This window comes from Salvelinus fontinalis, chromosome 32 (genome assembly GCF_029448725.1).
Source record: "Salvelinus fontinalis isolate EN_2023a chromosome 32, ASM2944872v1, whole genome shotgun sequence".
Lineage (NCBI taxonomy): Eukaryota > Metazoa > Chordata > Actinopteri > Salmoniformes > Salmonidae > Salvelinus > Salvelinus fontinalis.
In genome coordinates this window covers 16379797-16395880 of record NC_074696.1, presented here as the reverse complement: position 1 = coordinate 16395880, position 16084 = coordinate 16379797, and the positions used below count along the sequence as shown (strand labels likewise).

The following is a 16084-nucleotide window of genomic DNA, read 5'->3' as shown; positions in this document are numbered from 1 at the left end:
GCTAATATATGCATATTATTATTACTATTGGATACAAAACACTCTGAAGTTTCTTAAACTGTTTGAATGATGTCTGTGAGTATAACAGAACTCATATGGCAGGCAAATACCTGAGAAAGAAATCCAAACAGGAAGTGAGAATTATGAGACTGGTCAATGTTCAACTCATCGTCGATTCAATTCTCTGTAAGATATGGATCTGTTTGCACTTCCTACGCCTTCCACTAGATGTCAACAGTCTGTAGAGCGTGGAATGAAGCCTCTAGTGTGATGTGGGGCCAGATGGGAGGTGTTTCAGTCATTGGGCTGGCAGAATGCCAGTTCCTGGTCACGCGCTTTCCTCGTGACCAGGATGATATCGCCTTGCGTTCCATAACTTCTACAGACATGAAGGAATGCTCTGGTTGGAAGTTATTGGATATATATGATAAGATCATCCTGAAGATTGATTCTCTACTTAGTTTGACCAGTTTATTCGACCTGTAATATAACTTTCGTCCGAGTTCGCCTGCATCTGTGCGAGCGTTTGGACATGTGCACTAAACATGCTAGCAAAAGTAGCTACTTAGACATAAGTAATGGACATTATCGAACAAAACAACGATTTATTGTGGAACAAAGGTAAGGGAATATTTATGATGTAATTTCGTATTTCTGTTGACTCCAACATGGCGGAGAAATGTTGTTATATCTGAGCGCCGTCTCAGATTATTGCATGGTGTGCTTTTTACGTAAAGTTTTTTTTTAAATCTGACACAGCGGTTGCATTAAGAACAAGTGTATCTTTAATTATATGTAAAACATGTATCTTTCATCAAAGTTTATAATGAGTATTTCTGTTATTTGACGTGTCTCTCTGCAATTTCTCCGGATATTTTTCTCTCTTTTATTGAATAGGTTTCCGTCCGGTTGAAATATTATCGATTATGTATGTTAACTTCTTTGGGGTACCCCCCCTTCTTCTCAATTTACGCCTAAAGACATACCCTAATCTAACTGCCTGTAGCTCAGGCCCAGAAGCAAGAATATGCATATTCTTGGTATCATTTGAAAGGAAACACTCTGAATGTTGTGGAAATGTGAATTGAATGTAGGAGAATATAACACAATAGATCTGGTAGAAGAAAATACAAGGAAATAAACATAAATTTTCTGTTTTGTATTGTTGCTGCATCATCTTTCAAATGACCAAGAACAGCCAAACATACAGATAGGATGCTGTGGATGATTTGAATGAAGAACATAAGATGGCAAAAATAGCTGAGCAAAGTTTTAGACAGATAACTTCAAAAATGAGCGAGCTACATGACATTGAGCATAAAGTCACCCTGGTGTCCCACACAAATGTACCCAAGTGGCCAAATTGGTACAGTGATACATTTTGAAGGAAATAACTATATACAAAATACATAAATGCTATTCTAACACCCCCCCCCCAAAAAAAAAATATATATATATGAAAAAATATATATAATTAAAAAATAATAATAAACAAACAAATAACAAGGGTGACTATTTACACATTTTCTATTTACAATATTGTATAATTTATAAAAAATAAATAGATAAATATTGTGAAGACCCTCAGTCCTCTACACAATATTGTGCTGCTGGTGCCATGGCCCATAGCAGTCTCCTTCTGCTGTAAAGCAGAGGCTTACTGAACAGGTGGTGCAGGTGATGGGGCATTTCCTGTGACAAAGGGCACAACGTCACCTCCCCACTGTACCCTTTTTGCCCTGAGGCACATTCATGCCTGCAGAGATGAATCTGGGCAGGTGAACACCACTGGTTGACAGAGCAGTAGGTGCTGCAGTGGACTTGCTGTAGCTAGCAAGCTCCTGGATGAGCAGCTCCCTGAAGGTTAGCTGTGAGATGGGGGGCTGTTTCTATCAATTTCCTCTATAATTTGGGTTAAATCTGTATACCTAGACTTTGTTTTAGCTTTTCCTGATTTATTCGCCATAATTTAAATATATAAAATTGTTGAAAATGCTATTGAATATGTACTGCTATGCGTAACACTCGTGGCTCCGTCAAGTAGGATTTGCAGTGGCGAATGAACCTCTTACGCCAGAGTTTACGACAAAGGCTGGTCTTCAAACGTATAACCATTACATATTGCCGTTTACCTCAGCTCATTGGCTATCTTCCAAGCTAGATTTCAAGATGATTAGTGGTCATTGGGCCAAAATAGTCAATCAACGATAGACCGGTCCTACCATTGGTGCGCAATGAGGTCATTGATTGGTGTCTTCAAATCGGTTTGTTTCGGTCAATACGTCCCGGGAAAAGAGCCATCATGTATGGTTGTGTTAGTAACAACCAGAGGATTGCAATGAAATCAACCATGACTGGATAAACGTTTGTTTAGTGTGTGTAATTACCATGAATGCTTCGTCCAAAGTTGAATGAGACGGAAATCATGACGCAACCGGTTTACAAATGTTTCGTGTTAGGCTATTAAAATTTATTTTATCAAACAAAACAAACATTCACTGTGTAGTTAGGACACTTGGCATTGCCACCAGAGAAAGATCTTCAATGGTAAGCGATTTATTTTATTGTTATTTCTGACTTTCGTGACACTCATACTTGGTTGGAAAATGCTAGTAATACTTGTGTGTGTGGGGTGCCGTCCTCAGAAAATCGCATGTTTGCTTTTGCAGTAAACCTTTTTGAAATCTGACACAGCGGCTGGATTAATAAGACGTTCATCTTTTAAATGATGTAAGATACATGTATTTACAAGAATGTTTAACCTGTTGAGGATGGGGGCGCTGTTGTGACTATTTATGCTAATCGTGTAATTTTTGAAACGGCTTCCAACAAAATCCTTGATCGTACAATATGCATATTATTATTATTATTGGATAGAAAACAGTCTATAGTTTCTATAGGAGTTGAAATTTTGTCTCTAAGTGGAACAGAGCCCATTCTACAGCAATTTCCCTGACATGGAGTCAGATTTCAGAAATTTTCGCCCCTGATCTGGAGTCAGTTAAAAGGGCACTGTTATTGCTATGAGTATACGGACACTGCTTACGTCTTCCCCTGGATGCCTTTACGTGATGACGATTTGAATGGGGTCGATTGCGGGTTCACAGGCACTACAAATAAAAAAACCCTGAGGCTAGTCACTCTTTTGGAGCTGCGTCATGCGCCTAGAGGACACCGACCCGCACCTGTTCCAAGCATTAGTGGAGGGAGTAATATTACTCGGGTCATGTTTCTACTCGTTATGGGAGTTAAAAACATCATAAGGTAGTTAATTTAAAGCGTTTTATAGCAATTTATATCCGTTTAGTGCGATTTTGGGACATTTATTTCTGAAACGCTGTGAATTGCTGGGCACGCTTCCAGTTCATCCCGAACGCAGTTGGCATTTCCACATGGCAAGAGGACAGCTTTCCACCAAAAGACGATTGGACCCAAGAAAGGATCCTTTGCCCAAGATACAGGTGGAAGAACAGCTCAAAGTAGGACATTTTTATTATGATAAATCGTGTTTCTGTCGAAAAATGTTAGTGGCTTAGGACGCCATGTTTTTTGACGTAGCTTCGCTTGGCGCAAACTGTATTGAAAAGTAAGGATAATTTAAAAAATGTAATTCCGCGATTGTATTAAGAATTAAATTGTCTATCAATCCCTGTCCACCCTATATTTTTTAGTCACGTTTATGAGTATTTATGTATAAGAGTAGATCACTGTCTAAGTGGCGCACGGACATTTTCTCACCAGCTGGGCTACATTTCACATTGTCTAACCATGATTTTGGTGGCTAAATATAAACATTTTCGATCAAACTCTATATGGATTGTGTAATATGATGTTACAGGAGTGTCATCTGAAGAATTCTGAGAAGGTTAGTGAAAAAATTAATATATTTTTGGCGATGTTGACGTTATCGCTCACTGTGGCTAGAATCAATGCTGGGCTGCTATGTGCTATGTGCTATGCTAATATAACGATTTATTGTGTTTTCGCTGTAAGACACTTAGAAAATCTGAAATATTGTCTGTATTCACAGGATCTGTGTCTTTCGATTCGTGTATGCTGTGTATTTTTACGAAATGTTTGATGATTAGTAAGTAGGTAAACACGTTGCTCTAAGTAGTTTTTCTATTCCATTTGTGATGGTGGGTGCAATTGTAACCTATGCCATCTACCTGAAATATGCACTTTTTTCTAACAAAACCTATCCCATACCATAAATATGTTATCAGACTGTCATCTGATGAGTTTTTTTGTTGGTTAGGGGCTATAAATATCTTAGTTTAGCCGAATTGGTGATGGCTACTGGTGTTGGTGGACAAATAAAAGATGGTGGATTATGCTAATGTGTTTTTAGGTAATAGATGTACATCTTTACATATTGTGTCTTCCCTGTAAGACATTTTAAAAATCGGACATGTTGGCTGGATTCACAAGATCTGTGTCTTTCATTAGCTGTATTGGACTTTAATGTGTGAAAGTTAAATATTTAAAAAAAATATTTTTTTTGAATTTCGCGGCACTGGTTTTTCAGTGGGGGTGGGGGGGGAGTGCCGCTAGCGGCACCCTCATCCTAGACAGGTTAATACAACGAATCGTGAATTTAAAATGTTAGCTCTCTGCAGTTTCACCGGATGTTGGCCTGGTGGGACGTTAGCGTCTCACCTACTCTAGAGAAGGTAAAAACAACCTGAGGATTGATTATAAAAAACGTTTGACATGTTTCTACGAACATTACGGATACTTTTTGGAATTTTCGTCTGCCCATCAGGACCGAAACGAGCCTGTGGTTTTCTGAACATAACGCGCAAACCAAATGGCGGTTTTTGGTTATAAAACTAATCTTTATCGAACAAAAATAACATTTATTGTGTTACTGGGAGTCTCGTGAATGCAAACATCCGAAGATCATCAAAGGTAAGCGATTAATTTTATTGCTTTCTGACTTTCGTGACCAAGCTAATTTGCGGCTAGCTGTTCTTACTGTTTTGTCTAGTGATTGATAAACTCACAAATGCTTGGATTGCTTTCGCTGTAAAGCATATTTTCAAAATCTGACAAGATAAGGTGGATTAACAACAAGCTAAACTGTGTTTTGGTTTTATTCACTTGTGATTTCATGATTATAAATATTTTTAGTATTTCTTTTGAATTTGGCGCTCTGCAATTCAGTGGTTGTTTACGAAAGTTATCCCGCTAAAGGGATCCGTGCGTCAAGAAGTTAAATTAAAGTAAAAACAATCTCTAGCTTGTAAATATCCACACAACACACCAACACATTAGCTTTTTGGCTCCAGTTAGCGCTACCTTGGTAACCTCAGTGTTATAGAGCAGAGTGGGAAATGTGACTCACCGGGTCTTTAGCCTGCTGCGCTAGTATAGCATAGGTGGAGATCCTGCTGCAAAGGCATTTGGTGTGGACAGCGGCAGAAGCGAGCGTTTGGCAGCCCTCTGTGTCCCAGTTCTCAGAGCCAGCTTCCCTGGAGGTGGGGGAACACGGGACACACACAGTGAGTGAAACGCACACACCATCACACACAAAAAAAGGTCACAGAAGAGCACACATGCACTCAAACCAAAAGTCGTAAAGAGAAAAGAGAGGAGAGAGGAGAGAGAGAGAGAGTGTACACAAACAACAAGTGTGCGGTTAAAATTGGCAAAAAACACACACCTTTCTTTTTACAGGGCCGTGGGGTGAGACAGGGATGCAGCTTAAGCCCCACCCTCTTCATATATATCAATTACTTGGCAAGGGCACAAGAACAGTCTGCAGTACCTGGCCTCACCCTACTAGAATCTGAAGTCAAATGTCAACTGTTTGCTGATGATCTGGTGATTCTGTCACCAACCAAGGGCCTACAGTAGCACCTAGATCTTCTGCACAGATTCTGCCAGACCTGGGATCTCACAGTAAATCTCAGTAAGATGAAAATAATGGTTTTCCAAAAAATGTCCAGTCACAAGGACCACAAATACAAATTCCATCTAGACACTATTGCCCTAGAGCACACAAAAAATGATACATACAGTTACTTAGCCAAAACATCAGCGCCACAGGTAACTTCCACAAAGCTGTGAACGATCTGAGAGTGAAGGCAAGAAGGGCATTCTATGCCATCAAAAGGAACATAAATTTCAACATACCAATTAGGATCTGGCTAAAAATACTTGAATCCGTCATAGAGCCCATTGCCCTTTATGGTTGTGAGGTCTGGGGTCCGCTCACCAACCAAGATTTCACAAAATGGGGAAAACACCAAATTGAGACTCTGCATGCATAATTCTGCAAAAATATCCTACTTGTACAACGTAAAACACCAAATAATGCATGCAGAGCAGAATTAGGCCAATACCCTCTAATTATCAAAACTCAGAAAAGAGCCGTTAAATTCTACAAACATCTAAAAGGAAGCGATTCCCAATCCTTCCATAACAAAGCCATCACCTACAGAGAGATGAACCTGGAGAAGAGTACCTTAACCTGTTGAGGATGGGGGCGCTGTTGAGACTATTTATGCTAATTGGGTAATTTTTGAAACGGCTTCCCACAAAATCCTTGATCGTACAATATGCATATTATTATTATTATTGGATAGAAAACAGTCTATAGTTTCTATAGGAGTTGAAATTTTGTCTCTAAGTGGAACAGAGCCCATTCTACAGCAATTTCCCTGACATGGAGTCAGATTTCAGAAATGTTGGCCACTGTTCTGAAGTCAGTTAAAAGGGCACTGTTATTGCTATGACTATACGGACACTTCTTACGTCTTCCCCTGGATGCCTTTACGTGATGACGATTCCAATGGGGTCGATTGCGCGTTCACAGGCCCTATAAATTAAAAAACCCTGTAGCTAGCAAGTCTTTTCTTGGTGCGTAACGCGCGTGGAGGACACCGACCCGCTCCTGTTCCAAGCTTTAGTTTAGCCTGTTATATTTCTCCGGTCATCTTTTCACTCGTTATAGGAGTTAAAAACATCATAAGGTAGTTAATTTAAAGCGTTTTATAGCAATTTATATCCGTTTAGTGCGATTTTGGGACATTTATTTTTGAAACGATGTGAATAGCTGGGCACGCTTTTCAGTTCATCCCGAACGCAGTTGGCATTTCCACATGGCAAGAGGACAGCTTTCCACCAAAAGACGATTACTCCCAAGAAAGGATCCTTTGCCCAAGATACTGATGGAAGAACAGCTCAAAGTAGGACATTTTTATTATGATAAATCGTGTTTCTGTCGAAACATTTTAGTGGCTTAGGACGCCATGTTTTTTGACGTAGCTTCGCTTGGCGCAAACTGTATTGAAAAGTAAGGATAAATTAAAAAATGTAATAACGCAATTGTATTAAGAATTAAATTGTCTATCAATCCCTGTCCACCCTATATTTTTTAGTCACGTTTATGAGTATTTATGTATAAGAGTAGATCACTGTCTAAGTGGCGCAAGGACATTTTCTGACCAGCTGAGCTACATTTCACATTGTCTAACCATGATTTTGGTGGCTAAATATAAACGTTTTGGATTCACAAGATCTGTGTCTTTCATTAGCTGTATTGTTTTTCAGTGGGGGGGGGGGGGTGTGCCGCTAGCGGCACGCTGATCCTAGACAGGCTAAGCAAGCTGGTCCTGGGGCTCTGTTCACAAACACAAACACACCCAACAGAGCCCCAAGACAGCAACACAATTAGACCCAACCAAATCCCATGAAAACAATACGATAATTACTTGACACATTGGAAAGAATTAACAAAGAAACAGAGCAAACTATAATGCTATTCGGTCCAGTAGAGAACACATTTCCAGAATACCTGACCACTGTGACTGACAAAAATTAAGGAATGCTTTGACTATGTACAGATTCTGTGAGCATAGCCTTGCTATTAAGAAAGGCCGCTGTAGGCAGACCAGGCTCTCAAGAGAAGACAGGCTATGTGCACACTGCCCACAAAATGAGGTGGAAACTGAGCTGCACTTCCTAACCTCCTGTCAAACGTATGACCACATTAGAGACATATACAGTGGGGAGAACAAGTATTTGATACACTGCCGATTTTGCAGGTTTTCCTACTTACAAAGCATGTAGAGGTCTGTAATTTTTATCATAGGTACACTTCAACTGTGAGAGACGGAATCTAAAACAAAAATCCAGAAAATCACATTGTATGATTTTTAAGTAATTCATTTGCATTTTATTGCATGACATAAGTATTTGATACATCAGAAAAGCAGAACTTAATATTTGGTACAGAAACCTTTGCTTGCAATTACAGAGATCATATGTTTCCTGTAGTTCTTGACCAGGTTTGCACACACTGCAGCAGGGATTTTGGCCCCCTCTTCCATACAGACCTTCCTAAGATCCTTCAGGTTTCGGGGCTGTCGCTGGGCAATACGGACTTTCAGCTCCCTCCAAAGATTTTCTATTGGGTTCAGGTCTGGAGACTGGCTAGGCCACTCCAGGACCTTGAGATGCCTCTTAAGGAGCCACTCCTTAGTTGTCCTGGCTGTGTGTTTCGGGTCGTTGTCATGCTGGAAGACCCAGCCATGACCTATCTTCATTGCTCTTACTGGGGGAAGTTTATTGGCCAAGATCTCACGATACATGGCCCCATCCATCCTCCCCTCAATACGGTGCAGTCATCCTGTCCCCTTTGCAGAAAAGCATCCCCAAAGAATGATGTTTCCACCTCCGTGCTTCACGGTTGGGATGGTATTCTTGGGGTTGTACTCATCCTTCTTCTTCCTCCAAACACGGCGAATGGAGTTTAGACCAAAAATCTCAATTTTTATCTCATCAGACCACATGACGTTCTCCAATTCCTCCTCTAGATCATCCAGATGGTCATTGGCAAACTTCAGATGGGCTTGGACATGCGCTGGCTTGAGCAGGGGGACCTTGCGTGCGCTGCAGGATTTTAATCCATGACGGCGTAGTGTGTTACTAAGGGTTTTCTTTGAGACTGTAGTCCCAGCTCTCTTCAGGTCATTGACCAGGTCCTGCCATGTAGTTCTGGGCTGATCCCTCACCTTCCTCATGATCATTGATGCCCCATGAGGTGAGATCTTGGATGGAGCCCCACACCGAGGGTGATTGACCGTCATCTTGAACTTCTTCCATTTTCTAATAATTGCGCCAACAGTTGTTGCCTTCTCACCAAGCTGCTTGCCTATTGTCCTGTAGCCCATCCCAACCTTGTGCAGGTCTACAATTTTATACCTGATGTCCTTACACAGCTCTCTGGTCTTGGCCATTGTGGAGAGGTTGGAGTCTGTTTGATTGAGTGTGTGGAGAGGTGTCTTTTATACAGGTAACAAGTTCAAACAGGTGCAGTTAATACAGGTAATGAGTGGAGAACAGGAGGGCTTCTTAAAGAAAAACTAACAGGTCTGTGAGAGCCGTAATTGTTACTGGTTGGTAGGTGATCAAATACTTATGTCATGCAATAAAATGCAAATTAATTACTTAAAAATCATACAATGTGATTTTATGGATTTTTGTTTTTAGATTCCGTCTCTCACAGTTGAAGTGTACCTATGATAAAAATTACAGACCTCTACATGCTTTGTAAGTAGGAAAACCTGCAAAATCGGCAGTGTATCAAATACTTGTTCTCCCCACTGTACATGTATGATCTGTGTGGTAATAGTATTTGTAACTCTGAAATCCATTTGCATTGCTAGTTATAGCCTAATGTTAGCTAGCTAGCTAACTTTGAACCTAGTTGGTTACCTATAGGTACCTGCAATTTAATACTACAGCAATTCATACATGGGTTGGGTTATGGATCTTTGTTTATTTAGCTAGCTACATTTGCCAGGTGATTACATGACCCATCAAGTTAGCCAGTTGGGTCTGGGGGTGACCCATCAAGTTAGTCAGGTGTGTCTCGGGTGATTACAGGTGTGTCTGGGGGTGATTACGGCCATCATATTTCATGAACATGTGTACATGTCTAGACAATGGTGACCCATCCACTTAGCTAGATGTGGTTGGGGAGGGGGGCTATAGCATTTATTTTACTAGACCCATCAATTTAGAAACTGTGTCTGCATAAGATTAATCTAATAATTATAAAATATTTATAAAATATGTTTATCTGGACATAAATATGAACTTTATCAAACAAAACATGCATGTATTGTGTAACATGAAGTCCTATGAGTGTCATCCGATGAAGACCATCAAAGGTTAGTGATTAATATTAGCTAGATTTCTGCTTTTTGTGACTGCTATCTTTCGCTGAAAAATGGCTGTGCTTATTGTGGTTTGTATGTATGTCTGAGGAATTTTAATTATGAGATTTCTGTTGTTTTGAATTTGGCGCCCTGCACTTTCACTGGCTGTTGTTATATCATCCAGTCACAGGGATTGCAGCCATAAGACGTTTTTAATGTGAAGAACAACATGACCTGCACTAAAGTCAGATTAAGATATAGGCTAAGGACTAGATAAAGTGTATTTTTATCTACTACTTTCACCACTTTTAGTCTTAATGTCAATAGGGGGGCGCTATTTCCACTTTGGAAAAAATCGTGCCCAATTTAAACGGCCTCGTACTCTATTCTAGATCGTACAATATCCATATTAATATTACTATTGGATAGAAAACACTCTCAAGTTTCTAAAACTGTTTGAATTATATCTGTGAGTAAAACAGAACTCATTTGGCAGCAAACTTCCAGACGATGCTCTGTTCCAGGGCCTGCCTATTCAATTGCCTAATTTCTATGGATTTGCATGCACTGCATACGCCTTCCACTAGATGTCAACAGGCAGTGGAAGGTGGAATGGGGTGTCTAGCTTGATCTGAGGTCGAACAAGAGCTCTTGGAATGACGTGACCACAATTTCCTTTTTCTACCTAGGCGCGAGAAGGACATCAGCATTGGCTTCTGAAAAGCGTTCGGTATAGACGGTGGATGTCTCCGGCTCTGATTTTATTTGATAGATGTGATAAAAACATCATAAAGTAGTTTTTTTCAACCGAGTTGTATCAGTTTATTCAATGTTTATTGCGACTTTTGGCATTTTCCTTTCTTTGCGTCAGGAGAAGATGGGCATGTTCGCGCCACATGGCTAGCTAAGGTTGCTAATTCGACAGGAGAAGAGGACATTCTAAAACCAAACAGCAATTTATTCTGGACAAAGGACTCCTTGTACAAGATTCTGATGGAAGCTCAGCAAAAGTAAGAATAATTTCTGATGTTATTTCGTATTTCTGTGGAAAATGTAGAGTCCTGTTTTCCGCCCTTTTTGCGGGCGCTGTCTCGCTATAACGTAAGCTGTTTGTTATGGTAAAGTTATTTTTAAAAATCTAACATGGCGGTTGCATTAAGAACTAGTGTATCTTTAATTTGCTGTCAAACATGTATTTTTTAGTAAAGTTTATGATGAGTTCTTTGGTCAGATTAGGTGAGTGTCCAAAATATCTCCGGAGATTCTGGTGAATCGATGCTACATATTCACAATGTATAACCACGGTTTGCAGCTCAAAATATGCACATTTTCGAACAAAACATAAGTGTATTGTATAACCTGATGTTATAGGACTGTCATCTGATGAAGTTGGTCAAGGTTAGTGATGAATTTTATATATTTTGCAGTTTTTTTGCGATCGCTACCTTTTGCTGCTGATAAATGCATTTGTGTGTTTGGCTATTGTGGTAAGCTAATATAATGCTATATTGTGTTTTCGCTGTAAAATCTGAAATATTGGCTGGATTCACAAGATGTTTATCTTTCATTTGCTGTACACCATGTATTTTTCATAAATGTTTTATGATGAGTATTTAGGTATTTCACGTTGCTCTCTGTAATTATTCTGGCTGCTTTGGTGATATTTTTGATGGTAGCTGCAATGTAAAACTATGATTATACCTCAAATATGCACATTTTCGAACAAAACATACATTTATTGTATAACATGTTAGAAGACTGTCATCTGATGAAGTCGTTTCTTGGTTAGTGACTAATTATATCTCTATTTGGTTGGTTTTGTGATAGCTACCTATGCGGTAGAAGAATGGTGAAAATATGCGGTTGAGTCTTTTGCTATTGTGGTTAGCTAATAGAAATACATATTGTGTTTTCGCTGTAAAACATTTTAAAAATCGGAAATGATGGCTGGATTCACAAGATGTTTATCTTTCATTTGTATTGGACTTGTGATTTCATGAAAATTATATTATATGATATCCCTGTCGCGATAGGCTAGGCTATGCTAGTCAGCTTTTTTGATGAGGATGCTCCCGGATCCGGGATGGGTAGCAATGAAAGGTTAATCTATAGTTGTTCACTACATTACCTCACTTGCTTTGTTTAGCACATGGCCTCACAAGTGAATCCTTAAAGAGATGGGTGGGGCTAAGGTGTGACAAAGTTGAATAGGTGTAGACAAAGAAGAGCTCTCCAGTAGGTGTACCAAAACATTCAAGGGACATTTTCTCAAAAGTAAGTTACAATTTCATCAACTTTCAAAGCATAATTACTTTCCCATTGTTCCTCAACTGCAGTGTATGATAAACAATTTTGTAGCTCTGAGTCTCTACTTTTATCCAACGTAAAAAATACAATTTCAAATTTTGCTGCATAAGACCAAATCGTGGTGGTTAGTCACATACAGCTATATATACATATGCGTATGTGGACACCCCTTCAAATTAGTGGATTCGGCTATTTCATCCACACCCATTTCTGAATGGTGTATAAAATCGAGCACACAGACATGTAATCTCCAAATCTCCATGGACAAACATTGGAAGTAGAATGGCCTTACTGAAGAGCTCTTCAACGTGGCACTGTCATAGGATGCCACCTTTCCAACAAGTCAGTTCATACATGTTCTGCCCTGCTAGAGCTACCCTGGTCAGCTGTAAGTGCAGTTATTGTGATATGGAAACGTCTAAGAGCAACAACGGCTCTGAAGCAAAGTGGTAGACCAGTCAAGCTCACAGAACTGGAAGGCGTAGTGCTGAAGTGCGTAGTGCGTAAAAATCGTCTGTCCTCACTTGAAACAGTCACTACCGAGTTCCAAACTGCCTCTGGAAACGTCAGCACGACAACTGTTCATCAGGAGCTTCATGAAATGGGTTTCCATGGCTGAGCAGCCGCACACAAGCCTAAGATCACCATGTGCAATGCCAAGCGTCAGCTGGAGTGGTATAACACTCGCCGTCATTGGACTCTGGAGCAGTGAAAACGCGTTCTCTGGAGTGATTAATCACGCTTCACCACCTGGCAGTCCGACGAATGATTCAGGGTTTGGCGGACGCCAGGAGAACGCTACCTGCCCGAATGCATAGTGCCAACTGTAAAGTTTGGTGGAGGAGGAATAATGGTCTGGGGCTGTTTTTCATGGTTCGGGCTAGGCCCCTTAGTTCCAGTCAAGAACATGTGTGCTTATTATGTCTGTTCTCCAAATAGTTTTTAAATGGTATAGATACGGAGTAAATGAGCTTCCACTCCTCCATTCTTGAAATCTTCTCTTTGTGTCTCTCTTATCCTGTTGGGCAATGTTGTGCCTCTCCTCTCTCTCCTGTTGAATTAGATAGTGATCTGCCTCACTCTCTGTGGGTAATGTGTTTTAAATGCTCTAATGAAAAGTGTGATGTTAAGGTCGATCAATGGGAACATTCAGCGTCTCTAATTGAACTAATGACCAGCCTTACAGACATTGACACGTCAACCATGCTCTACTACAAATGTCTGTTGTACCAGTTTTACTATTTATAATGGTGATACAAGTCTTCAAAGAGCTGTTAGAAAGTGACACTAACTGTACTAATGACCAGTGTGACTCACAGCTATCGACACTAAACTATGCTCTGCCTTGTCTCTGGCACGTCAACTAATGCCAGACTGATGCGCCAGTTATAACTGAGTTGTTATGAGACTTCAAAGAGATTATTTAGAGCAATATGTATGCTTAGCCCTGACACTTACTGAACTAACTGTCAGCCCCCTCAGGACTTGGTGTTAATTAAGTACAGCTGAAACAGAATTTACAGCTTCTGTTATAACACAGCTGAGATGTAATCAACATTAAACTAGTTGTTAATGCTGCCACCGAACACCGACAGAGAAGGCAAACAGTTAGCCATGTTCTTGTTCAAAAGGGGTTATTATTAATGAAGGAGTTTTTTCCTAACAAACTTCTATTGTCCCCCATGAACCCTGCAATTCGGAATACCATTCACAGTTCCAGTTTGGATCTCAGTTGGAAAAAGAGGTAGAGACACAATTTTAAGAAACCACCTTCCTTCTAAATGATCTTTCATAGCTGTACTAGGCCAAATGCCTGCTGTGGAAGGGCCAAAGATTTGGTAGACCAAAAGCTTTGAGGGCATGGTCAGGGGCAAAAGGATATCAGTCTGCAGCCTGGTAAGGGACAGACAGTCACTATGCTGTAAACACTGGCATGGCTCCTGCTAGAGATTATAATCTGAGCGCTGGCATATAACACTTAGATTACACTGATTTCGACAGACAGACAGACAGACAGACACACACACACACACACACACACCCCCCCCCCCCCCCCCCCCCCCCCCACACACACACACACACACACACACACACACACACACACACACACACACACACACACACACACACACACACACGCCCAGATGGTTGGCATATAATCAGTGATTATCTGTGACTGTCTGCTGACCTGTGGATAGGCAATGTGTGTGTCTGTCTATTGCACAAAAATTATATGTTAGAGACCCATCATTTGGAGTAAGTCATAGCTACATGTCATAGCTACATGTTATAAGTACATGTCATAGCTACATGTTTTAAGTACATGTCATAGCTACATGTCATGTTACAGGTACACATGGGAAGCTATTAGGTAAATCAGCAAAAAACGATTCTCTAGAGTCTAGGGCATGGGCACTTTCACTCATTGACACACAATCTCAGACATACACACGTACACAGTCATAGACACACAGACCTTCGTAACAATCTCACATGCTCACCACACCGCTCGCGTCGCTTTTGCAAGCGTTGCAAAATAAATGTACACATACATGTTATTCAATCATTGCACCCACACTGCTCGCTGCGTTAGCGAGCCTCTGCGTAGCCGGGCGCTAAAATATAACTTGGTTCTATTTGTGACGCTCAAAACGCTGCAATTCCGGCCTCTCCCAACTCCTCATAGGTTTTTCAGAGCATATACCCACATGCCGTCTCCTCATTTGTGTTTTGGATCATATACCCACATAGGTGATTGAAATATGAACTTAGGTCCATACTCAGAAAGGTTGTAGTAATGATGTAAAGTTGGTTGCCAACCGCCATATGAAGTCCAAAGAAGAAGAAGAAGCCTGAAGGAGGAGAGATTACTAGAAACTAACTTTTACCCTTATATCTGTGGATTCATTGTCAGAGTAGAGGACCTTGTGCATTTCAGGTAAAATAACAACCCAATGTTTATATCCCAGGACAAATTAGCTGGCAAAAGCAAGCTCTATTGGCATAAATGTTTAACGTTTTTCATCTGTCCCCAAATTAATATAATTGATTCAGAGCTTGTTTTGATATTTCAACCTGCGTGTCCTGATAGCGTCCTGATAGCATGTCAGACATACACACGTACACACTCATAGACACACCTTCACAACTATCTCTGACATACACACGTACTGTACACACTCAGACATTCACCTTCACACTCATATCCTTCCACATGACCCAGTTGTTACATAATGTGTCTAAGCAGTGACACTACTAACACTGAAGACATCTTTAGTGATGATGACACTGATAACGGATAGCAGAATGCACTCAGTGTGTGTGTTTGTGTGTGTGTGTGTCAGAGAGAAAGAGAGAACGCATTTTCATATACAAGAGTGCACACACGTGTATGTGCAAGGGTGTGTGTGTGTGTATGTGTGTGCAATCGTGTGTGTGTGTTTGTGTGCAAGTGCATCTGTGTGCCTTTGAACAGACCCAAAAACCACAATTATGCCCAGCAGCGCTCTGAGAGTTAACAGTCTACACTAGTCAACCTGTGGAGTGGAGAGTATTTACATTATTTATTGAACCTTTATTTAACTAGGCAAGTCAGTTAAGAACAAATT

General features: G+C 40.4%; 1 protein-coding gene across 1 annotated transcript in view; it reads right to left on the bottom strand.

Annotated features, from left to right (window-relative positions):
* LOC129830522 (adhesion G protein-coupled receptor B2-like) overlaps positions 1-16084 on the bottom strand; it is a 564124-nt gene that overhangs the window by 138619 nt on the left and 409421 nt on the right. The window contains exon 17 of the mRNA XM_055893092.1: positions 5327-5474. Coding sequence (XP_055749067.1) covers positions 5327-5474 — 148 coding nt within the window. The remainder of the gene's footprint in view (positions 1-5326; positions 5475-16084) is intronic.